Consider the following 26,419-nt stretch of genomic DNA (forward strand, 5'->3'; position numbering starts at 1 on the left):
CAGACAGCGCTCACTAATCAAATTAGAAAGTACAATTGAAAACCTCAGTGCTTGTCCGTTTCAATCAGCAGCAGATGGCATTACCGGACCCACATTCTCATAATGCCTGTGCATTAGACCCCTCCACGGTAGTGTCTGAAGACATAAACCTCAGGGGGCCACCTCCGCCGGAGGGCAGGGGTGTGCTCTGTATTAACAGTGTTCAGGTAGATGTGTAATTCCTGACTAGTCATGAGCTCATCACAGTATACAGTGGATTCAGGTAGGAGGCTTTGGCTCTGCTGGGCCAGGTCATGGATTCTCGAGTTTGGGCGAGTTTCTGAATCTCTCTTGGTTTTGGCTTGTCATGAATGTAGACGGTGTTGGTGATTGTGTGGTTCACCTTCCATTTCTGAGACCTGTCCTTTCGTGAAATACATCACCGGACTCAATGAAAACAGAAAGCTAGAGAATCAGTGAATACTCTGAGCAGGCCGTTTCAAACCTTCGTTGTTCCTTTTGCCATCTTTGTAATAAGATCGTTTTTATTCACTTTGTTTACCTAAAGCCTATCCGTAGTAGAGTTTATCCTTAGACTGTGATGCTAGATAATTCTACATTCTTCCACTGATTTTCAAGCGAAATTGATGTTCCACTCGGTATAAGTCACACACTCACCGATACAGGCCACCACTTCTATACAAAGAAATGTCAACCCCAGCATTCTGTAGCTTTTCACTGGCCTTTACGTAGGAGTGGTAGAGATGTAATGAAAACCAAGTTGTTGTTTTTCTTTTCCTTTTTCTTTGGGAACTGCTTCCAAATTCTGTGAAGCAATCAGCCACAGCTGACAGACACCAATCATTTTTTTTTTTAATTATTTTATGTGTATTGGTGTGAGGTTGTCAGATCCTCTGGAACTAGAGTTATAGATAGTCCTAAGCTGCCATGGGGGTGCTGAGGATTGAATCTGAGGCGTCTGGAAGAGCAACCAGTGCTCTTCACCGCGGAGGCGTCTCTCCAGCCCCTACCAAACACCAAACACGTTCACAGGTTGGAGGTGGATCATCAGGAAGCCTTCCTCTGGGACATGGCAATACCCCTCAGTCTAGGTTTGGGAGAATGTGGACTAAGACAAAGAGGTCTTTGAAGCCTCTTTATTTTCCCAATCGTCCTCTTCAGCATGGTTCTTCTGAGGTCAGGAGAGGTGGAGACCACCTCTCCTCATGGGCTCATAGATCCTCTTACCTTTAAAGGGGGAATTAGGTACCTTGGCACTGCACTGCGGAGCACAGGGTCTTGGATCGCACTGAATGCAGTTCACCTTACTGTGCTAAGTGCATCTGTTGGAACGCAATACATCATTGCCTTTGCAAGTAATGTTGTCATTAAGCAGCTTCACCAAAAGAAAAAAAAAAAACAAACAACAAAAACTGCTTCTCCCATCTCACCTTACCTGGTAACAATGACTCCTGCTCACAACCTCCAAGCATTCCACCCCAGATAGATGTAGGCTGGTTGGGCAGCCCAGACTCATGCTTGTCTTCTGGTTAGATGATTTGCTCAGAACTCCTTTGCAAAACTGTGCAGATTGCTAAATTTATCCATGGAGTTGTTCTTTTTGTACGAGTCTGTTATCTTGGGGCAGAAAGCCTGTATTTTAATATTGTAGGAAATGAACTTGAAATGTAGAGATACAACCAAGAATAAATTTGATATATTTTTTTTTAATTCAGGAGATTCTGAGACTAGTTTAGTAAGTAGTTAGTTAGCCGGACAGACTCAGTGAGAGACGTGTTAGCACCCTGTTGACAAGCCTCCTGCCACAGCCTCAGGTAGATCTAACGTCTCCCGACCTATTCTTTTAGTTTGTGACTCTGTTCAGATCCGCAACAAGATCCTGAGAGCTGCCAGGATTGTGTGAACCTTGGAATTTCAAAGAAAAAGGTTGGTATTTTCCAAAAACTATCCCCTTAGGGTTTCTGAGACAAAAGAGGCAACTAGAGAAAGGAGTTTGCGTTTTTAATCTTAAAAATAACTAAGACCGTAAAATACCTTTAGTAGGACTTGCCTTGACAACCTCTCTCAGGCAGTTTTTTGTTGTTGTTGTTTTGTTTTGTTATTGTTGTTTTTCCTCAGTCTCAAGCGTGTGTTCACTCTTTTAGACACTGCACCTATGTGAATGGCTCCTCATGATCATTGCATTCTTTCAGATGGCTAGCTGATGGAACCTTTTAAAAACAACCACTGAAAATTGCTTCATTGACCCCATGGGCTCATTGCACGTGCTCCTGTACTGGGGAAGAGTGTTCAGCCCCATTCCTCACTTTTCTATAATATGGGAACAAACTCCTGCCTTCATACCTTATCCCTGTGAGAAAAATGGAGACCAAAGATGGTCTTCCATAAGTTCATTCAATTCTGTCTTGATCTGAACTTTGAAGTTCCGTGTTTGTGGGTTTTTTGAGACACACATTGTTCAGCTTCTTAGAAGGAAGGTCAGATTCTATAGCGACTGAAATAACAGCCATGCCATGTGTGCCAGTGTGTGTCTAGTTCATAGAGATTTCAAACTATTCTAACAGTTCATAAATGGATTTGGTATACTTCAGTATAAACTAATGCTCTCTTACTGGTCGTAATACCTTATGTGGTGATGTCTCTGGTTGCGTTCCCTCTACCATAGGGCCTTGTTTATCTGTGGTCATGAAACCCAGTGTTCAGTGGACCCTTGTATCAAGCAGATGGGGACTCAGCTCTGCACTTCATCCGTGTTTGAGCAAGTGATAAGCAGCTTTTGAGAAACCGGTTTTCTTATCTATCAACTAGAGAATGCTTGGGTTATCTGCCCGGAAGGGAAGACTTGATCAAAATGAATTCTACAGTTATCTGTTACCACCTCTAATGTGTCACTGTTATCTTCTTCTCTAAGAACACTGTGTTAACAAAAGGGAGGTATCTCCAAGGTTGCCATGGCCATTGCGGGACAGACAGTCTGAAAACATGCTAAAGGTGCTGGCTGACTTGCCATCCAGTGCTCAGGCACACAAGAATATAGCTGACTATCTGGTGGTCCTTGCGCACTTGTCTCCTTAGATCTCAGTCATTTTCTCACCCTAAGAGGTACTGGAGCTCCCGAAGCTCACAGTGTGACTGCAGAGATCCAATGCCAGTGAACGTAGGGGTTGGTAGTAAACAGTTCTGTGCAAATATGAGATGCTGAATCTGCTGCCCACGTCCCTTCTGATTGTTAAAAGTTGAGCAAATTGGAGAGATTTACATTTGGTGCATATAAGAAATCCTAATCTCCTGCCTCACAGTTTCTCTCACATGTCTTCCTGGAGTGTTTGATGATGATGCCAGGGTCACTCAAACGGGATGCCGAGTCACACACTGTGTACAATGATTAGCTGTTTGCCCTTTCTCTTTGGTTCTGTACCGCCATGAAAAAAAAAAAAACATTAAATGTATGTTCTAAGCACTCGGGACCCTTTGAAATTAAAGTAGGATGTTTCATTTTTCCCTGACAATTTATATTTCAGCATTGTTCTTGAGTGTTAATTTTCTAAGCGGGTATGAGCTTTACTAAGTTGATGTTTTTTTCAAAGCTCTCATATGTGGATAACCAGTTGCTGCACTCGAGCAATTGTGGGGCAGTGGCTTAATTCTCTCCTGGGCAGGCTCCAGGCACAGGAGTCTCTTCCTGTGTTGGACTTGCCTGTCTTAACATTTTTCTGTATTTGAAATGGAGGAAGTGTGTGTGTGTGCGCATGTGCGCGCATGTGTTTGTGTGTTTCCTAGGAGTTGAACCTAGAGCTTCACCTCTGCATATGCAAAGGATCTACCACTAAGCTGTGTCCCCAGCTATAATACTCTTCTCTGCCACTGCTCATGCTAAAGGATCCATGAGCCGATGTGCCTCTGACTTTTTACCTAGAAAAACTGTCTAACATGGCTAGGGAATTCTGAGAAGGACATTTTCCTGGATGTTTCACAAACCATAATAAATGCATTTGCTCCTGGCTTCCTGGGTGAGCAGTGCTTCTCACAGGACAGGCTATGTAATATTAAGAAATGCCCTCTATCGGGGGCTGGAGAGATGGCTGAGAGGTAGGGAACACTGGCTGCTCTCCAGAGGTCCTGAGTTCAATTCCCAGCAACCACATGGTAGCTCACAACCATCTATATATGAGATCTGGTGCCCTCTTCTGGCATGCAGGTGTACATACAGACAACATTGCATAAAATTTATTTATATATTGACAAATCTTTAAAAAAGAAAGAAAGAAATACCTTCTATCTATCAATGAGAGTCTACCTTCTGCCATCATCCTGGCTTTCCCCACAAAACCCACTGTCCTCATTCTCTGAGCCCTTCTCCACCGACCTGCTAATAATTGGCTCTTTCTCTCTTTTATTCTCTTCCTAGAGCTGAGTAAAAACCGAAGAAAACTTTTTGAACCACCAAATGCATGCACCTCCTTCCTGGAAGGCGGAGCCAGTGGGAGGCTACCCCGCCAGTACCACTCAGATATTGCCAGTGTCAGTGGCCGTTGGTAGCGGTACCTTCTGGACACATACCTGCTATCCGCAAAGGTGGGCATGATCTGTGGACAGTATTCACTGCACCCATCCGTCCTTGGCACCCTGAGTGTCTGGTATCAGGACCAAAGCATTGAATTCGCACCTGTACTTCATGGCAAAAAAAAGAATGCAAGAGAAGTGTCTCGAGTTCTCATGTTGCCATAAAGCACCAAAGGGAGAATGCTTTTTAAGCTGGCAATTGGACAGAATTTGCAAAAAGAGGGTAGGGCTTTGTTTCTTTCTATTTACCTATATTACATATGCACTGATTTTTTTTTTTTTTTTTTTTTTTTGTACCTAAAATGAAGGAGAATTTGATATCTGGGATGCCAGTTACTTTGTTTGCTTGAACTGTCTTGGTGTTTGGGGATTTGAAAAAAAATAATCAAAGTATAATTTTCTGCTTTAAAAGAATGACTGAGGTCTTCCAGCACTTTACATGGCCTAGTAGCTCGTCCTGTGGAATCTGCTTCTCATCTTTATGTTTCTGGGATTGGTACACTTTTTTTTTCTGGCTCCATCAAATGTTTATTTGAAATGGTACTGGACTTTAATTGGTTCCTGGGCAGAATTTTCTGTGCTGTTGGGAATTGTGGGCCACTTGGCTCTGGACCAAATTCTGTTCATTTGTGTCAGCATCTTATGAGCCCTTGGCCATGACTGCAGTCCACTGGCCAGGTACAAAAGACAGACCAAATGGACTTTGCAATACTAGCTCTTTGCAGTTGTCAGAGTTAGCTGCTGTCTGTATTGCAACGGTGATCTTAATGGTTGTCTAAAGGCCAAGGGGCTGGTCTTTTAGTATACTGCCACTAAAGGACATTTATTTATATCAAACTTTTTATTTCTAGATATTATAAGCATACAGTAGATAACTGATGAAATTGATATTTTCTAGAGATTTATGGAAGAGAATGAGTTGCATTCATAACTGGAGCCCAGGTTGTCACTTTATTTAAAAAGACAAGTAACCATTTGACGAGACAGCAGTGCTGCCATTATGAAGAGGCCCCCTCCTTACCCAGTAGCTCCACCCACTGTGGGTCATGGGACTTTGCCTAAAGTGCCTTCTTCAGTTTGAAGTCCTCAACTCCGATCAGTGGGGAACAGAGAAAGGGCGCCAGGGACAGCTTATCCAAGTGCTGAATTCTGAAAGGGGAGAAAACTGTTTTCTAAATGGCCGGATTTATTGTTACAATCTTATACTGTGAAAGTCCAAGGGAACAGATGGTGTTATTTTCTATGTTTGCAGACACGTGGAGGTTTTCAGTCCAATGAAGAAAACCACTCGAGTGCCTTTCTCTATTCAGAGCGATATTCTTACCAAGTTTATACTTTTTTTTTTAAACTCCCCCATAGGGCATGTTGTCAGTTACCTTTAGTAATGTGTTCATGCTTAGTATGTTAAGGCTCTCCGTGTGACCTAGACCACTCCCACCTGATCTCCATAGAGGCGCTGGAGGAAGGCACACAAAGCTGGGCATCTATGCAAATGCCAGGTTAAAAAAAAAATACTTGCCTAATGCCCTCCAGGCTAATTCCGATCACTAAAGAGTTGAAGGACTTTTTATCCATAGAAAGGTTTTCACTTTGAAAACTTTTGGCTACCTGGAGGCATAGATGATGACAGCGAGCTTGGCACAGCAGTAATATCCACCTGGTGTCAGTCTCAGACCAACCGCTTCAGGGTACAGACCTGAATCACTCCCTGTGCAAGTCGAGCATGGCCATCCTGTGCCCGTGTGCTCAGGTGACCACCCTAGGCTTATCGTCACATACCCAGTGGACCATCTTGATGGACTATTCAGTTCTCTAAATTTTGGTATTTCTTTAATTAAAAAAAAAATGCTCATTGGGAGTTTATTGTGGACTCTGCCATGCATTTGCTAGAGGAAGGAGAGGAACCAATATTCAATATTAAGCTAGTTTAGGCTGTATGTGTAGTGCTCTGATTTTACACCAAAGGGAAACTGTCCACTTCAACCCAATTAAAAAGGGAGGCTAAGAAAGAAAAACAATAATTAAAAACACTGGAAGGTTTTTCTCCCTTTTTCCTGGTGCAGAGGAGGGAACATGACACCGGAGCCTGCAGACACGTTGGTGTTCTGCCATGCACAGAGTATTTGGGTTGTTCGGAGCCATGTTAACTTGGCCTTACTCATGACTGGTAATCTGTAAATATGGAGCAGAGACAGATTGTATTTTGTGGGGGATTCTTGTCCTTTTATCCCTTTTTTAAAAAACACAAGAGACGGGATTAACATTAAAAGTGGGGATTTGTTTTCTAAACTAATCGTTACATGAGAAATAAATTTATATAACCCCTTTGTATTGCTTTCTACATGGAATGTGTCCTTTTTTCTTCTTCTTTAAAATCTTTGTTTCTGAGAAGACTTCAGGAGATGGACTGTTTCCAGCCGAGTGTGAATGTCTCCTCAGCAGAGCTGAGTCTGTGTCCTCTCTCCTCACGCACCATCGGCAGGAAGCTAAGGAACTTTATTTTAGCCAGCAAGTTGGACACTAGTGATTGGTCCTCTTCACTGTCGCCAGCCATCGGTATATATAGAAAGAGTAACATTAGAGTAGGTTTGTTCTTATTCGTTCTTTCTGTAATAAAGAGTCAAGTGGGATGACTGCTTTGACAAACATGTCCATCAGCAAAGGTTTTATGACCAGTTGTACTTCGTCCGACCATGGTGCAGAGTCTGTTGATCTAGCCAGTGGATGGTCAGTGGTGCCATGACTCGAGATTCCAACCAGGCTCATTCTCAAACTGAGATTGGAACTCTGTTACTAATCGTGAGATGGGGCTAAATATTTAAGAAACCCTGCCTTTCCGCCCTTACCGTCTCAGGAAGATCTCCACACGAATTGTTTACGTCAACAATTCTTGGTAATTATTTTGAGAACAAGGTTTCCTTGTGTGATTAAAACCTTATGGCTGTCTCAATGAACAAATCACCACACGTTCATAGAATGTTATATATGTGCCACTCCATAGAGCAGGCCCAGTAGTGAGTGAAATGGAACCATTTGGGCTGGCAAGATGGGTCAGTGGGTAAAAGTGCCTGCTACCAAGCCTTATGGTTAGAGTTCAGTTCCCTAGCCAACGCCTACAAGTTATAATTGGACCATGATACATATATGCTGTGGCATGTATACCCCCATCTACACACAAAAAAATAAGTGGATAGATTTGATAGCTGATAGATAGATGTGTGGATGGATGGATGGATGGATGTGTCAAAAAAGAGAAGGGAACAGATCCCTCTGTCCTTCTTAAGCTGACATTCTGAATGCATAAGCAGAGCCGATGAGAAAGGTTTGAGTATGCGTCATATGACTCTGCCTGGAGAGACCTAAATGCCTCTTTATTCCAGACGAAGAGGGCACCTACAAACCCAAAAGGACTGGGTAAACCAGTGAGGTTCTTGGGGCTACTTACAGGGACATGGGTGATTCAAAGGCTGCCTCATCACTAATAAGTGTCGCCCACAGCATACAGCACAGCTAACCCATGGGCAGCTATACCACTGACTGAACAGGTCTCACCTCCAGACAGCATTTACCTCTCATGTACTTTAGCTACTCTAAGATGCTGAATGGCAGAGCAGGGTGGAATGGGGACTGGGGTCTCGGCTGAGGAGACTCCCCTTCAGAGAGAGATTGTTAGGGACCCCAATGATCTGTCAGCTCTGCTGTTCTCCTGCTTCCGTTACCAAGTCTTCTGTGGGACACCGTGGCCAGTCTACTTCATGATGGATGGAGGTCACATCACCCCAGAAGAAGCCCCTCCCCTACAGCACTGTGGACCATCTCTGCCTTCCCTTGTGAGCCTCTGTAAGTGCCCTGGGGGAGCTTCCTGGAGCTGTCTAGAAGTTCAGTGTTTAATAAAACTGTTGAAGGTGCCCATTGCATCAAAATGGACCCATGTTTTCAGATGCCAATGACTCCTTCCCCATTCCCCTCTCCCTCTCTCTAGTTGCACAATTTTAATTATATTCGCAAAGGGAGGGTGTAACTGCATGGCTGAGAAACCCCTCAGAGCTATGCTGCGACAACATCAGAGACCCTAGCTCTTTAGACCGTGCTCTAGCTTACGTCATGGTGTTTGGGAGTCGGGTGACTTTGCTGTCACGGTGGATGCCGGATGCAGGCTGTGATACTTGGGACTTAATTCCAGATGTCCAGATGGTGGACAGTGGGATAATCAGAATCTCTCTAGATCAAACTGTTCTCAAAGTAATATATCCTGATTTGAGTACTTAACTACATAAATTCTGGTACATTAGAATGCATTTAACCTAGTAAGACGGTATTTATCCAATGTGCCGTATGATTGCAGTCCCTGGTACAGGCCTTGCTTCTCCTACTGTCCTACTGCAGATAAGCTGGCTTCCTTTCCAAACACAGCCTTTAGGAAGACTCCAGGTAACTCAGCCGTGAGGTTAAGACACAGGGAGTCAAGTCCGAGAAGGATGCAGATAGATGTCGTCTTTATAGTGAGGGAAGACTCCGTACCACAGAGGCCGTGTCTGTAAAGCTGAAAACCTCATCTTTGTGGTGTTGCTGATGGATTGAGGGGGGGGGGCAGTGTCGGTACAGCTCCACTGCCCAGGGTATTTAGCAAAGCAGCTCATCTACTGCTGCTCACCAGTCTTTCCTTTTAGTGCATGCATGTTTCGTTCCCTTCCTGGAAAACTTGTGGTATTCATCTGTTTCCTCCACCAGAAGGAGAAAGACTACTTCGGCCTGATTGTTAGAGGGGAGGAAACTGAGACTCAGTCACGTGTGGTGAGGGAGGGTTAACATATTGTCTGCCTCATTGGATAAAGACACACTGGCCAGTGTATTTGCGGGGCATTTTCAGAGGATGAACTGAGGTGAGTGGTGCCACCCCATGAACTGGAAGCCCAAGGTAAGTTAAGGTAAAAGCCAGCTGAGAGCTATCACCCTCCTGCTCCCTGCTTCCTCTCCCATGGAGGTACGAGCAAGCTGCTGAGTGCCATTACCACAAAGCTGTGGTTGCCATGTTTTCCTGACGTCCTGGATTGTATCCCTTCAAAGCATGAGCTGGAGTGTAACCCTCTCCTTTCCAACCTGTCTCTCATTATATGCCTAGTTACAGAAATGAAAAACAGTACCCACTTCCTGAGGTGAGTCTGGGGCCAGACGTATTGAAATGAAGTCCTCCTTACACCAGGATCCTGGGTTTTGATCCAACCATCTGTGTCATCGGTGTGTTCCTAACTGGATTTACAGTCAGTGGCTGTATCTAATTATCTGATTGTCACATTCTTTGGAGTTCTTACTTCCTGGCTTCTGACAGTTTCTGTCATTCACTTTCCATCCAGCTCATCACTGATTTTCCTCAGCTGTCTAAATAAGCTTTGCTTTTAGGAGGAGCCATTAGCTTGGGTTTGTGCTGATTTTAGTTGTTTCCCACTTTAAAAAGTTAACAGGATACGGTCCTGTTTGACCCTTCCTACAGATTTGGTCAGGACACTTCAAAAACACTTCATCAAGGGACCCAGTATTCTTGCTGCTATTTGAACTGCTCTGGCTCCTTCTAAAGGAAGCAAGTGGATGTTGGCTTCCCTATGAATTTGTTTTTGGAATAGATTTGGGGGAACAAGGAGCCTAAACCTGACCTTGGAGGGAGAATCTAGGTGTGGAAACAACCTCAAGGGGAAAGCCACAGCAACTGCTTGTTTCAGACCCACTGGAAGGGTCACAAGAACACAGAGACTAGAACTCAGTAACTGGGTGTGTGTGGCCCTGTTGTTCCCAGGCAGGAAAGTGGGTGGCTCTGACTTGTCACTCAGTGCATTTCTATCCATCTCAGTGGCCGTAAGACAGACTTCAGCAGAACATGTAAGAAACAGCTTGTGTGCAGGCAAAAATTGTACCTTAGCACATCTGTGTCTTGGTCCAAGCTACTGATGCAGTCTGATTTATAAGCACTGTGCGCTAACAGATTCCAAACTGGGTAGAGTGCAAGGAAGAAGGGGGAGATAGTAAGACCTGGAGGGGACAGGAGCTCCATAAGGAGAGCAAAAGAACCAAAAAATCTGGGCACAGGGGTCTTTTTTGAAACAAATACTCCAACCAAGCACCATTCATGGAGATAACCTAGAACCCCTGCTCAGATGTAGCCCATGGCAGCTCAGTATCCAAGTGGTTTCCCTAGTAAGGGGAACAGGGACTGTCTCTGATGAACTCAGTGGCTGGCTCTTTGATCACCTCCCGCTGAGGGGAGAGCAGCCTTGCCAGGCCACAGAGGAAGACAATGCAGCCAGTTCTGATGAGACATGATAGTCTAGGGTCAGATGGAAAGGAAGGAGGACCTCCCCTATCAGTGGACTTCAAGAGGGGCATGGGATGAGATGAGGGAGGGAGGGTTGGCTTGGGAGGAAATGAAGGAGGGGGCTAGAGCTGGGATACAAAGGGAAAAAACTGTAATTCATATAAAACAAAGATGCAAATGTGTCTTCTCCAGCGTGTGTTGTCACTTGAGTTTTTTATCTTAGCCATTCTGATGGGTATAAAGTGAAATCTCAGGGTCATTTTGATTAGCATTTCTTTTTTTTTTTTTTCAATGCAGTTTATTCAGGAACCTTGAACAATCATCTGACCCTGGGGAAAGCCAGCCCACAGCTTAAATAGCCTCTGGGTAGCCAACCCCAGCGTGCCATGTGGTCCACATACATGGAAGCAAGCCAGATCCTTGGCCTTAGCCAAATGTGGAGTTGTGATTAGCATTTCTTTAAGTGTTTTTCTGCCATTAGATATTCCTCTACTGGGAATTCCCTTTTTAGCTCTGTACCCCACTTTTTAATTGGATTACTTGATTTGTTGCTGTTTACCTTCTTGGATTCTTTATATATTCTGGATATTAGCCCTTTGTCAGATATAGGGTTGGTGAAGACCCTTTTCCAGTCTGTAGCCTGTCATTTTGTTCTTATGACAGTGCCCTTTGCTTTACAGAAGCTTTTCAATTTCATGAGGTCCCATTTATTGATTGTTGCTCTTAGAGCCTGTGCTGTTGGTATTCTATTCAGGATTAAAGCAGATGCTGAGACTCATAGCCAAACTTTGGGCAGTGTACAGGGAATCTTATGAAAGAGAGGGGAGATAGAAAGACCTGGAGGGGATGGAGCTCCAAAAGGAGAACAGAACCAAAAAGTCTGGGCCCAGGGGTCTTTTCTGAGACTGATACTCCAACCTAGACCCCCTGCACAAATGTAGCCCATGGCAGCTCAGTCTCCAAATGGATTCCCTAGTAAGAGGAACAGGGGCTGTATCTGCCATGAACTCAGTGGCTGGCTCTTTGATCATCTTCCCCTGAGGGAGAGGCAGACTTACCAGGCCACAGAGTAAGACAATGATGAGACCTGATAGGCTAGGGTCAGATGAAAGGGGAGGAGGACCTCCCCTATCAGTGGACTGGAGGAGGGGCATGGGAGGGGAAGAGGTAGGGCTGGCAGGATTGGGAGGGGATGAGGGAGGGGACTACAGCTGGGATTCAAAGTGAATAAAATGTAATAATTAAATGTAAAATTAATACATTTTTTAAAAAAGATACAAATGCTTGCTTTCTACCATGGGTCCTGTTCAGTAAGTATAGCACTGGCAGGGTTAGCCAGAGCAATGAGGCAACAGCAGGAAACAAAAGACATGTAAATAGGAAGTCATGGGAATCCCATTGTTTGCTGATTATATGATTCTGCATACGGAAATTTTCAAAGACCTCACCACAGTCTGTTTGGGCTGGAGAAATCAACACAGAAATATTAGCTTTCCTATACCAATAATTAATCTGCTTAGGAAGGAAATCTTGAAGGCAGTTCTGTTCACAATAGCTTAAAAAGAGATACTAGAAATACTTAACTGAGGAAGCAAAGACTTCTGCAATGAGATATTTGAAACATAGAAACTGAGCACACAAAATGAAAATACCCTGCATGTTCTTAGTGGAATCCTGTGGACATTTTCATACCATGTAGATTGAATATAGATTCATGATTCATATAGATTGAATGCAACTTCCATCAAAACACCAATTATAGTATTCACATATCTAAAAAAAAAAATTCTAAAATCATTGTAACAGCAAGGACTATCCGAAATAGCCAAATTAATCCTCATCAAAAAGAGCAATGGTGGGTGCATTTTAATACCTGACTCTATAGGGTGTTATAGAGTTGTAGTGATCAGAAGATAGTAACAGACCAATGTGACAAAATAGGCATGTCAGAAATAAACCCATGTTTCTATGGCCAACGGATTCTCACCAAAATCAAGGAAACTTTGTAGAAATGAGAGCCCCTTCAGGAAGTGATGCTAGGAGACTGGATATCTCCATGCAGGAGAAAACAAAAGCAAAACAAAACTCAAAATGGACCCACGACCTGTACTCTGAAACTACTTGAGGAAAATGGACCCCAAGACACAGGAAGCAAAGGCAAAAATTGATGGCTGAGATCAATATCACATTAAGAAGTTTTCAACACAGCAGAGGAAACAATCAACGAGGAGACAGCTACAAAACAGGAGAAAATGCTTTCTGACAAAGGGTCCCACAAAGGGTTAGTATCCAGTCTATATTAGGAACTTGAGAAACACAGCAACAAGAAAACTAAAATCCAACTAAAAGTGGACAAATTATCTGAAAGACACCTGTCAAAAAGAAGAAACAAAAACCCACAAATATATGGGAAAATTTAGTATCATTAGCTGTCAGGTGATACAAATCAGAGTTGCAGCGAGATAGTTTCTTGTTCCTTTCAGAATATCTATTGCAGACAACAGTAATATTATGCTGTCATTGATACAAAGACAAAAGCACTTTTATCCACTGTTATTAGGAGGGTAAGTTAGTGGCATAACTATGTAGAAGAGTATGGGGTTCCTTAATAAACTGGAAAAAAAAAAGTCCCAACAGGTGATCTACTTTCCTACTTCTGCTCATACGTCCAAAGGAAATGAAACCACAGCAAAGAGAAACCTGCATATCACAGTCATTATGCTACTATTGATGATGGCTAAGTAACTTATCAACAGATAAGCAAATTAGAAAGGTGGGTGTGTCTGTCTCCCTCCAACAGGCTATGCTCTTGTCACTTGCAACAACATGGGTGTATGTGGAATTAAAACAAAAGTGACACAGGCCTGACATAGAAAGCAAAATACCAAGTGTTTTCTCTCATATGTGGGAACTGAAAGTGTCAACCTGAAAAGGATAATGTTTACTGAGGAAAGGGAGCATGGGAAGACATGTGACTGGACCTGGCCGGAGCACACAGTCCACAGAAGGAAATGGCATGTGACTTCCCTAACTGTGTATAACGTCTGAGTTTAATAAAACCTTTGCATGGTACCAGGCAATAGCTGCATGGTACCCCCAGTGACATCCTCTGCGAAGAACTCGTCATCTTTGGTTTCGGTGATGCACTCGTCACAATCTGTCATGAGGTTAGTGCCTGGTGGAAGGCATCCATAATCATAAGGTCTACTGAGTTGCTTTTCATGTACTTTGGGCACTTCCTGATACAGAATCTGCAGCTCAAGTCCAGAACTGCTCACTACAAGAGTGGTACAGAATTTGGTATCCACTTTTCTTGTCCTTATGGGACCAGTTAGGTAGGCATCTCTGCTTTTTTATGCTTCTGTAACCAACCATGGCCATCTGAAATTACTATTTATTCGTATGTGACACCAGTAAGCTCATGTTTTTAACAAACTGGGCTAAAATGACACGTCAGCTCCAGCTAGAACAAAACTTCACAGTATCTGTGGGAAGCCACAGTGGACACACAGCAAAGATGACTAGAATCAGATATAAGGAGAGGTATGCATTCCGGCCACGTTGGGTCTAGCTCTGAAGAGAAGCATCTGAACTTGTCCTGGATTGACTGAGATGGAGTAAAGTCCTCTCCCAGCCCAGATGGCATATTGGTGCCTAGCAAGGCTCTGTACTCACTCTAGTGGCAAGCCTAGATGATATAGCGTGCATATAATAGATTTCCCCATACTATCCTGCTGTATGAACACTTTCCATAGAATTTTCGCTACTCCCCCAAGAGGAATGCCTCCACCTGCCCAAGGAATGCCACAGGCAGGATGTTTTCTGTCTCCTCCTCATCAATGAGCATAGAATGTTCAAGGATGTTATGGAAACAACCCCCATTCAGCCATGAGATCTTCTGCCTCATGAGCACATCTGCTGAATGTAATGAGAAATACTCTATTTGTTTTTCATTGTTTCTCTGTTCCTACTTTGAACTTGCAGCTACCCTAATAAAGCACCATATATGCCAGTAAAGGCACTTTTGTGCAGCATAACCATGAGTCCTCTGGGGCTGTTGAATTCCAAGTTTGACTCTAGTTCCTCAGCATTAGTAACCAGTAGATCACAATAGTTGGGTTTCTCTCAGCTATGGGAGCTCCTAAGTTAGACGTTCAGAATTGTCTTTTGGGGGCTGGAGAGATGGCTTAGAGGTTAAAAAGCACTGGCTGCTCTTCCAGAGGTCCTGAGTTCAATTCCCAGAAACCACATGGTAACTCCTAACCATCTATAATAAGAGCTGGTTCCCTCTTCTGGGGTGTAGGCAGAATATTGTATACATAATAAATAAATCTTAAAAAAAAATAATTGTCTTTTTTGGATGGGGTCAACTGTTGTCCTCACTGAATCTCTTTTTCAAAAGGAGATTATCATGGTTCTATGTGAAAGCTCAGGAATGTGGCAGAAAGCTAATTTTACAATATAATCTAAGCTACAATAATAAAGATGCAAACTTAGAAATGTCACCTTCTACTCAACAGATTGTTCATGTCCCTGCTTCCTAGCATTTGCTTGTGGTGTTCATCTGTCCTGGAATGATCTCTGTGATTCTGCTAGCTAACATGTTCCTCTCTAGGGTGGAAGGGTCCCATTCTTGTTTTTGAATTCCTGTTGCCAGGTATAACTTGAGCGTAGTGGGTCTCAACCTTCCTAACGCTGAAGCCCAACCATAACATTATTTTCATTGCTACTTCACGATTGTAATTTTGCTACTGTTATGAATTGTATCGTAAATATCTGTGTTTTCTGATGGTCTTAGGCGACCCCTGTGAAAGGGTCATTAGAACCCCGGAGGGGTCACAGCCTACAGGAAGAGAACCTCTGCTCTGGCACATGGTTGATCATTTTGTCTTGCACTAACTTGCTTCTTATTTTTGTCCTTCTGTTGGTGCCTCTAAGATGGCTTATGATGAGGTAATGGCTGGGTAACAGCAAAGTTTCAGGAAGTATTTGCCAAACATGAATTGAGTCCAAGGGGTGATTGATTGAAAATGAGGACAATGAGGCAGGAGGAGAATTAGAAGTGACCAGCAATTTCTCATTTCCTCTGCTTGCTTTTTAATAAATGTCACGGCATATCTGGCTGCGGTGACGGGGTCCTGGAGGTGACTAAACCGAGTCAAGGGGTGGAAGGATGAGAGACATAAAATCCAATTAGTTTTTCCCCTCCAGATACAGACTGCGCTATTCTTGAAATTGGCAAAAAGGCGTGCTCCTCTGCAGCGCAATGTCATCCCACAGCGTGACCCATCTGCTGTAATTGCTCAATGCACATTTGTCCTGATATTTGGTCTGATGCGTGTGTGTCAGGGAGCAAATGATGAAAACAGTTATGAATTAGGAAGAAAAGCCTCAGACTGAAAGGAGGAAGTGGTACTGAGAGGAAAATGAGACATAAGTGGGAGCGATGAGGGGACTCAATGAGGGTCAGAGGCAAAACATGCTGGGGTTTGGATCTGCCACATAATACATTAGCATTGAGGACTATTGGCCCAGGAAGAGGATGGGACCAGAAACCAGGAAACCTAAGCTCTTTTCAGAGCTATCTGTGATTTCCCCAAGAGCTATTTCCTAGTGGCCTCAATTTTCCCATCTGTGAAACTGCTCTGAGAAACATTAGCCATGTCCAAGACAGTCAGCCGCACATGACACCCCTTTTTACAGCTCCTGTCTGAAAACTCCGGGCTTTGGTTCTAGGTGAGCAGTAACTCACCCAGAACAACACAGTTTATGGCTTTCTCTTTTCATAGGCATCAAAGCTCACCCCCAGGGACACACTTCCTCCAACAAGCCACACCTAATAGTGCCACTCCCTTGGGACCAAGCATTCAAATCTATGAGCCTAGGAGGGCCATTCCTAAATCAAGTCAACATGGAGAACTACTGTCAAATGATAGCAATCAAGGCAGTGGTTGTGGGTGTCAGGAATAGGCAAGTGGGTCAGTAGAACAGAATAGAGCCTGGAGAGCACATAAAGATGGACAACTGACGATGGACAAGAGTGTGGGGAACACACTGGAGCTAGGATTGCCTTTGCGCAGATACTGAATGTCTAACAGGACATCTACATGCAACCTTATGTAGAAAGAGGAATCAAGACCTAGACCTTATACTTCCGACATTCAAAATGGGTCACAGCCCTAAGTATAAAACGCAAAACTTGTGGGAGGAGAAGGTAACACAGGATAAAACCTAGGTGACCTTGTGTAAGTCATGATCTTTTTAAGACAGAGAACACGGTTGTATAAAAGAACAGTAAGTGAAAAGCTAAAGCAATACAACGAAAAGGCTTGGCTCTATGCATGGTCGTGTCAGAAGTATGAGATGTCAAAGCCACAGCCCAAGAGAAAATATTTGCAGAAGGCATGTGTGGTGAAGGACTGCCAGCCAAAACACACAGAGGAGATTTAAAACCCAACAAAAAGGCAACCTTTTCATAAAGTGGGCCAAAGGCATCAGAAGAAATTTCCCCAAGCTCCTGTAGATCCTCTACGAATGGTAAAAAGGCAAATAGAAAAGCTCCTGCCACATGCCCAGGGAAGTCTAAATTTAGGAAATGAGATAGCACCAAACCCTGGGTTGACAACACCAAATGCTGGCGGTGATGGTGGGAATGCCAATGGGACCGTTCCGGTTCTTACAAAGTGAATGCACTCCAGCTGTGTTCTCCTTCACTCCTGCTCTTTGGTATTGACCCCCAGGACTTGGAAGCTGTGGCCACACAAACCCTGCGCATGGATATTTCTGGCAGCTTCATTTCGTTGCTGAAGCTTAGAGGCAAATGAGATTCTATAAGCGGGGGAATGAAGCTTCGTTTGTGCGGGCAGTGGACTGTCACTCTGTAGCACAAACAAACGACGTGTCAAGATCTGGAAAGACGTGGAGTGACTCAGGGAGCACATTACTAAATGAAGGAAGAGGCTTCGGCTCACCGACCTGGAGCAGCTGAAAGTGCAGCAACATATAAAAGACCGAGATTCTGGGAGTGATGGTGGGGAGGTGAAGTGGCAGATGGGTTTGGGCTGGGAGAAAGGAGGTTCTAAGACCCTCTGCTGGGGAATATACAATGCCAAACAGGGAGCCAGCCTAGCCATGTGGCTGGTGAGAGCTTGCCAGGCTGCTATGGAAAAACATCAACTGGAGTAGCAGTGCCCTTTTCTTTGGGGCCGTGTATTGGTTTATTTGGCTTGTGTGTGCGCGTGTGCATGCATTTGTGCCAGGCCAAAGTTCCAACCCCAGCCTCACACGCTTGACATAGAAGAGGACAGGAACCCTTCCCTCAGCTCTTGCTCTTCTGGCTGTCCTCAGAAGTTTGTCTCAGTAATATGGAGACTGGCTACAAGCAGAGCCCAAAGGAACTGCTATCTCAGGCAGTTCATGAGGCTGACCAACAGAACCTCTGTGGTTTACAGGCAATTAAATGTGAAGGAGGTGAGGAGGAGGCACTGCCTGTCAGGGATGCTGCAGCCAGCTGAACCCCATCAGCATCCCCTGGGGGAATGCCCTGCTAGGTAGGTGAGCTTCTTGCTCCCGGGGACTCTCTGAAGCTGCCGCAACATGGGTAGGAGGAGAGCGAAAGACCGTGTGAGCTGCACAGGAACTCCCCAAAGACGGCCCTGGAGACATAAATAATAGCAACAGACTTTGAGAAGATAATCCTGTTTCAGAGGCAGCTTCCCTGTCCGGAATGACAGGTATTAGAGTTACAGTGGCTCCGTGGGTTCCTGGAGAAGTGAAGTTTTCTCAACCTTCCCATTGCTACTGATTGATGCTCTGGGCTAGAGGAAGGTGGACCGTCACGATGACCTTGGCCGTTTATCAACATAACTGGCTTTGCACAGTGAAATTCGAGGAGCATACCAAATTTCAAACAAGCCCTTGAGCTGTTATAGCCAAAACCCTCCAGGCGACTGTCTGTAAAACCAATGGCCTAGACCAGTGGTTCTCAACCTTCCTAATGCTGCCACCCTTTAATACAGAACCCCCAACAGTACAGTTATTTTTGTTGTTACTACATAACTGTAATTCTGCTATGTGAATCGTAATGTGACTGACATCTGATATTTGGCCCTCGGTGGGGGGCTGGGGAGGGGTTTGCAACCCACAGATTGAGAACCACTGGCCTAGGGCATCATGGAAGGTGAGTACTGTAACCGTATCTGTGGATCTATGCCCTTTTCACATAAAAAAAAAAGCTGCAATGATCCTGCTCTATACATTCTCAAGTTTAGTTCTTTCATTTGTGTTAATTTTAAATCTTTTTCTATTATTGTTACCTGCCTCTGTATGTGTGTTTGTGGGTACCTTGTGTAGAGGGGTGCCTATGGAGGACAGAAGAGGGTGCTGGATCCCGTAGGGTTGGAGTGAGCCACCGGAGGTGGGTGCTGTCAATCAAATTTAGGTCCTCTGCAGAGCAGCAAGTGAGCTAGTTCACCAGCACCACATTCATGCACTTCCTATAGTAAATTCCTACACATGGAGCTGTCTGGGAATCAGTGGCATGATTCGCACAACCTGCCTTTGTTTTATTGTAATAGGCTTTGACTAGCCTCACGAAAAAAAATTTTTTCCCCAATTTTGAATCATCTCAAACTGGACATATTAAAGTCTTCATAGTTAAGTTTATAATGAAACATGTTAAAGTCTTTACAGTCTAGTTTTGTTCATGGTGGATGTTCAACAAATGTGTTTTTTTTTTTCTGTTTGGTTTGGTTTTTTGTTTGTTTGGAATTGGCTGTGGTGGTCTCTTAGCGACAGAGCATGTGTGAGACCCTGGATTCCATCCATAGCATCTTAGTGGACAAACTTGCTAGGGTTTTTTTTTGTTTGTTTGTTTGTTTTGTTTTGTTTTTTTAATGCTTGTTGCTTGTGAGTTTCTGTCCTGGGTTTTTCTACCAACTCTCTGGGCATGTTAGCACATGACATCACACAGTGATTTCTGGGGTCTGGGGATACAGCTCAGTGGTAGAATGTTTGCATAGCATGCCTGAGACCCCGGGTTCAATCTCTAGCAACAAAGAACAAAAATCCGTTTCTGGGTGGGTGAGGTCTGGAGAAGGGGCTTGCACTATGGCAACATTTCCTTCACACTGGTGTTTTTCTAGGTGTGAGCTTGGAAACAGTTGTAGCGGCATCCCTCAGAAACTCACAGAGACATACACTCCCAGGCCCCAACTTGTGCTGCCTCGTACATTGAAAGAACAATGTTCTAGACACTGACCCTTGAGAAATCCGGCAGCAGGTTTTACCCATAAACTATGGTACTCTGCAGCTTAGATGTTGCTATTCATTAAACGCTCTATATAATGGCCCCAGGGCACGTGGCCAGCCCACACATTGCTCAGGAGAAGCCTTCACTGTCTAGACACCTATAATCTAATTCCATCTAGTGACTCATCCACTTGGAGAGGCCCCTCCTATGCCCACACCTTACATGAAGGCCCGATCGACTTGCTTGCCGGCCTCCAGCCTTGAAGCCGGAAACTGGGCGTTTAAATGGAGAACGATGCTTGCGTGTTCAACCTCATTTGCGACCTTGCTATTACATACACAATGCCCTGTCACAGCTGGGCTTGAAGTCTGCTGCGAGTCCAGTGGCCATCTGTTTAGGGACCACGAGACCTCCTGTCAGAAAGAAGAACAGCAAGGTCCCTGGGGCTAATCCATATGGTTCACCTCATGCAAGCAATAGGAGAAGGCAGGAGGCACACATCTGGCAAGGCAAAGGGAGCTTTTATATGGGGCAACCTCAGGGCGGACTTGTTGTTTCTGAGGTCGGACATTACTCTTGAAGGGAACGGCTGCAGTCAGCAGGAACCTTGGTGCTTGAACTCATACTTGGTTCCTCACATCCTCTGTGGGTCAGAAATAAGTTTTTGTGCTAACTGCTGCCGACGGTTGTAAGCCCCAAAGCTTGCAGAATTCCGTATTTGTGCTTATGTCTGTAGCTGCACAGTTAGGTCATGACACACATCTCTTAAAGACTGGCCTAGGAAATTGTGGAGCCCAGTCCGTATTGATACAGCCATAAAACGCTCCTGCGCTAAAGGATCAGGGAACATTGAAGAAGAGGAGGTGAAAGATTGTAAGAGCCAGAGGATCAGAGCGATTGTGTCTTGTAGTAATGTCAGAAGCTATACCCAATAAACCCATAAAATCTTACCAACATACTGCCCCCAAGGAGAGCTAAACAAGGGTGACATCAGAAGACATGCCAGAGAGGAAGGGGAAAACTCATGAGGCCTCAACCCTCTACAAAGAACTACAGGCAACTGAGGAGAGCTGGGAGCAGGAGAGATGTCATCCCCAGGGAAGAGAACAGCAATTGGTTGTCCAGTACCAAACGGTCAGCTCTGAAAACATGCATACAAGTGACAGATCGGTGAGCAGGCTATATCTAGGAAGATATGTGAACACACATATATGCAGAAACAATTAATGGAGAGAGTCAGTGGATTTGAAGGAAAGAGGGAAGGCATATATGAGAGTGTTCAGAGAGAAGAAACGGGAGGGAGAAATGTAATTATATCATAATCTGAAAAATTAAAACTAAGCTGGGCATTGAGGGCACACACCACTGATCCCAGCACTCAGGGAAACAGAGGCAGGTGGATCTCTGAGTTTAAAGCCAGCCTGGTCTCCAGGGCAGGTTCTAGGACAGCCAGGGCTACACAGAGAAACCCTGTCTTGAAAAGCAAAATAAATTAATGAAATCGGTGATCTTTATTTTATTCTTTAAAAGTGTGTATGTGTGTGTGTGTGTGTGTGTGTGTGTGTGTGTGTGTGTACACATGTATGCTTGCATGAGTGAAGGGGCCCAAGGAGGTCAGAAAGAGATTAGATCCCCTGGAGCTTTAGTTCTAGGAGTCTGTGAATCACTTGACACAGGGGCTTGAATTTGTATCTGAGTCCTCTGGAAGAATAGCAAGTGTTCCTGACCACTGAGACATCTCTCTAGCCCTTTGGGGTGATTTTTTTTTAAGTGGACATCATCACATTTTAAATGTTTGCCTACTAATGTGTCTCATCATTGGGGTGCTCAGCAAAAATTGGGCAGCCCTGCTCACTGACACACACTCCCGAGACAATAACCTTACACTGAATACTGGAAACAGTATGCAATTAGGAAGCATTCCTCATTGGACACAATTGCAAGCAGTGCTTTGTAATAGAATCATCTGAGACTGGATCCTACTATATAACCTGGGCCTGCCTTGATCGTGTGATCCATTTCTGCCTCAGATGCCAAATGCTATGATCACAGATGTAATGGCTCTGTTTGTTTATTTATTTATTGGGTTCTCAAGACAGGGTTTCTCTGTGTATCCTGGGCCTTGCTCTGTAAACCAGGCTGGCCTCAAACTCACAGAGATATGCCTGCCTCTGCCTCCTTGGGTACTGGGATTAAAGGTGTGCACCACCACTGCCTGGCTCTAAGAATTTTTAAAACAATAAGATACATCACCCTTCATGATCCAGTCTCCCTCCCCTTACCCCTGACTCAAATATGGGACAACTCTAAGAGAAAGGGTTAAATCAGATCATCTGCATATCAGATAGTCACATTAGGATTCATGATAGTGGCAAAATTACAGTTACAAAGTTGCAACGAAAAATAGTATTGTGGTTGGGGGGGTCACCACAACATGAAGAAATGTATCAAAGGGTCACAGCATTAGGAAGGTCAAGAACCACTGATTTAGATAGATCCAGCAGCCAATAAAACGGCTGTTCCAAGGAAATGAGTGCTGCAATTGTGAATGTGATAACTGAAGAGGATTTCAAAGTCAATGCTGGCACCAGAATGTGTTTGCAGCGGAGGTGGTTCCTTTTCACACATACGATGTGAAAAGGAATCCCAGACCTGCAGGCTGAGGCTAGTGCACAGTACAGCAGTGTTGGTCATAGCAATGAAAGGTCTGAATGCTATGGTGCCTCTACTGTCTGGGCTGTTTCTCTATGCTTTAGTGATGGCTGAGGCGTCTATGAAGACCTCCTTCAGGCAGCTCTGCAAGATGAGGGATCTCAGTTAGCCTGTGGCTCCGAGCTGCTTTTCTTCCCAGAAACTGGATACACGGCACTGGAAGACCTTATGCTCTGCTCATCTTCCAGGCCTGTGGCTGGGACGTTGGGAGGGACGTGAACCTTAAGATGGGCTAGTGTTGGAAATAGAGGCTCTGCAGTACTGAGGCCTGGGCTGGCCCAGGGTCCTCTGAGCTTACACCTGGTACCTGCTCTCTGTGTTCCAGCAGGTGATGACTGAGTCATTCACTATTCAGCTACTTGTTTCTCTTATGCCTCACAGGTCAGGTCATTTCCCATTAGAAGTTTACTGATGACATTCTTGATTTTGCAGTACTTTCTATGCAGAATGTCTGAAGTTTAATATATATATATATATATATATATACTTACTTCCTGGACATTGAGGAGACCATATAATGTGGAGCATAGACTGTGGAGTTGGAGATCCTTGACTTAAGGGCAACTGTTCCTGTTGCTGTGTGCAACCTCAAGTAGGTTATCCAAACACCCTGCCTTTAGGTTCCTTACATATAAATTGGGATGGCAAGAATAGCTCCTCAATAAAGTTGCTGTGAGAACAAATTAGGATGTAAAGTGATAAAATATAAATCACAGAATGTATGAATGTCCTCATCACAGAGCAAACGCTATATAATATTGCTATTTTTACCATTACCGCTGTAAATGGAAGAGGTTTAAAAGACAGCACCAAGATATACCTCCATCACTGGCTAGCTGCAGGATTACTTCACCTCTTAGAGGACCAGTTTCCTTATCTGTAAAGCCATTCCTCACAGGCTATGAGAATTAAAGGAGTTAATTAGTCAAGTTTTCCCAACAGAATGCCCAGCTTTGCTTGTCTGATGTGTGTTGACACTTTCCTGTCCACAAGCATATTAATATAGATTTGACATTGAAAGTAGCAATGCTCACTAGACAACTGTGCAGAAGACATGACAATGATGGCCACGCCTATTCTTGGGGCTGCTATTGTTCACCATCAGTGAACAGTATGTTTGATTTAAATAGATACATGAATACTAACATACCTTCTCTGCCTTTCTCATTCCACGCCCTCTCTCCCTCCCTCCCTTTTCCCTCTCTCTATGCTCACTCTCTTTCTCCTCTCCCTCCTGTCTCTCTCCTTTCCCTCTCTCCCCCATCTCCCTGCTCTGACCTGCCCAACAGTGTCTTGCTATGGCCTCCCAAGTGCTAGAATTCTAAGTGTGTGTCTCCCTGACTGGGTACTGGGATCTCTTTGGAATTTGAGTGACAAGGATTACCATATCAGTTTTTTTTCTGCACCCCACAACTTCTGCACAGATACAGCCTTGCTTTGTTAGAAAACATCTTTTCCTGAGAGTTACAGACACTTTGCCTCTTGGTAGAGGATTTGGTTACAGCCTCAAGATCACTTCTTTCTATCTGGAGCTAGCTTAGCCACAGTTAACATGACAAAGAGCCAACTCAGGCCATGCACATGGTTTTTGTCACTGCTTGTTTGGTTCAAGGAGGTTCTTGTGTCTTTTGTCCTTTCTACCCCCTGCTTGGATGCTACATATGGCTTCATATAACAGGTGTTTTATTTTGATCAGATCCCTTCCCTGGTTTGACTCTCAAGTCAACTAGGAAGCTTCTACATAGCATCATGTACTCTTTTTCTCCTGTCGTCATAACACTTGGGAAACACTCTTAGACTTGACACCTTAGTCACTCACTGGTTAACAAAGTGATGGTCTCTCCTGACCCACAAATGTAACTCACAGCTCCAGGGGAGCCATGGCTTCTCACTGTCCATCAAACTCACTCCTTAGTGGAAGGTGACCCTAAAATCCTGATCCTCCTGCCTCCCACCTTCTGAATGCTGGGATTACAGACATGTGCCACCAACCTCAACTCCAGACTCATTTTAGTTGAGTATCACTCTAACTCTAGCACCAGACAAGAACACACACAAAACGAAACAGCAGGCCAGCCCCTGATGAATAAAATTGCACTCCCCCACCCCGTAAAACACTTGTAAACAGAATTCAACAGTGTATAAAAAGATTGCTCACCACAGTCAGATGGGATTCACGCCTGAGATGCAAAGGTCATTCAACACAAATAATAACTCATTAAACTTGATATGTCACACTAACAGGAAAAAGGAAGAAGATGATTGTGGCATAGAGATAGAAGACTACATGGCACAGTTCAACATCCCTTTTAATTCAATTTTTCAAAAGGTATTGAGTAGAGAAGACATACGCCTCAACATGATAAAGTGTATACATGCTAAACCCAAACTAACACTACACTGAATGTTAAAAGCCTTTCCCCAGAAATCTGAAAGAATACAGTCACGTGCACTTTCATAACTTCCTGTTGATGCAGGTACAGAAGTCTTAGCCAGAGAAGAGTAAACAACAAAAAAACCCCAAAGGTTCTGTACCATGCCGTTCATTTATATGGCATTCTTGGGTTATTAAACATTATTTTACCATTCCTTTGTTTTATCTGTGTGTGGAGTAATGTTCACATGTATGTGTGAGTGTGTGCACCTTTACATATGCCCACAAAGGGGTGGATCATGGATATCCCACTCTCTCATTCCCTACCTTATTTATTTGAGCCAGCCAGCAAGCTCTGGCGATCCTTCTGTCTCTGCCCCTCATTGGGGTTAGAGACACAGGGCAGCCATGTTCAAGTTTCACAGGAGTCCCTGGGATCTGACCTCGGTTCCTCAGGCCTGCAGAGCGAGCATAGGTCACGTGGAGCAGCCTGGTGAAATTGTCTACAGGCACATTGTGCTGTGTTGTCAGTTCCATTCTAAGTCTTCGAAATACTTCCAAAGGATGAACTGTTTCCTATGGCATATAGATACAAAACACACAGGCACACAAACACACCTACACACATGTACACACGGAGAGAGAAGAAGTGAGGGGCAGCAGCAGTAGCAGTGCTACTGGAGCAAAGATCAGGCAGCAAACTATTTCAACCAACATTGCTATAAAAAAAAAAAAAAAACCACAAATGAAACGTTATGCTGCCTCATAACTGGTGAATTTAAGCCGGAGCTAAATTGTTAACGTGGGTTGCTAATGTGCCTATTGGGAACTATTTTTAACAGAAAATATTTTAAAATGTTACGACCGTGGGGAAGGTAGGTAGAGTCCTTATGGGGATAAAAAGCATAGGGCTTTACAAGAAGATTGATAAAACTGACATTAAAATGTAATTAAAATCTGCATAGCAAAAGGCACCAGAAGTGAAGTCAAAACAAGGGTAAGCCTAGTGAAAATACTGGTGCATCTTCTATCCTGTACATGCAGACTTTCACTTAGTACATTTCTTTGTTTTCTGTTTGTTCAACAGCCTGCCTTCTATCACATGAACACAGGCAATACAGTGAGAACAAATTTTTAAATGATTATCCACTTGCAACAAATTCACGCTGGGCCAGGCCAACATGAGTGTATCAGGGTGCCTAGTATCCTTCTT

At 44.1% G+C, this 26,419-nt stretch overlaps 1 protein-coding gene across 5 annotated transcripts in view; it reads left to right on the forward strand.

Annotated features, from left to right (window-relative positions):
- The window catches only part of Bicc1 (BicC family RNA binding protein 1), a 224,220-nt gene extending 217,316 nt beyond the window's left edge, over positions 1–6,904 (forward strand). For 3 of the 5 annotated variants that reach the window (XM_021649788.2, XM_021649790.2, XM_021649791.2), the window contains exon 21: positions 4,409–6,904. In XM_021649788.2, the coding sequence (XP_021505463.1) occupies positions 4,409–4,539 (131 nt within the window). In that variant the 3' untranslated portion in view covers positions 4,540–6,904. Of the gene's footprint in view, positions 1–1,847; positions 1,927–4,408 lie in introns of all 5 variants that reach the window. The other 2 variants (XM_021649792.2, XM_021649793.2) reach the window with 1 other exon arrangement.
- The last annotated feature ends 19,515 nt before the right edge of the window (positions 6,905–26,419 follow it).

This window comes from Meriones unguiculatus, chromosome 16, assembly GCF_030254825.1.
Source record: "Meriones unguiculatus strain TT.TT164.6M chromosome 16, Bangor_MerUng_6.1, whole genome shotgun sequence".
NCBI lineage: Eukaryota > Metazoa > Chordata > Mammalia > Rodentia > Muridae > Meriones > Meriones unguiculatus.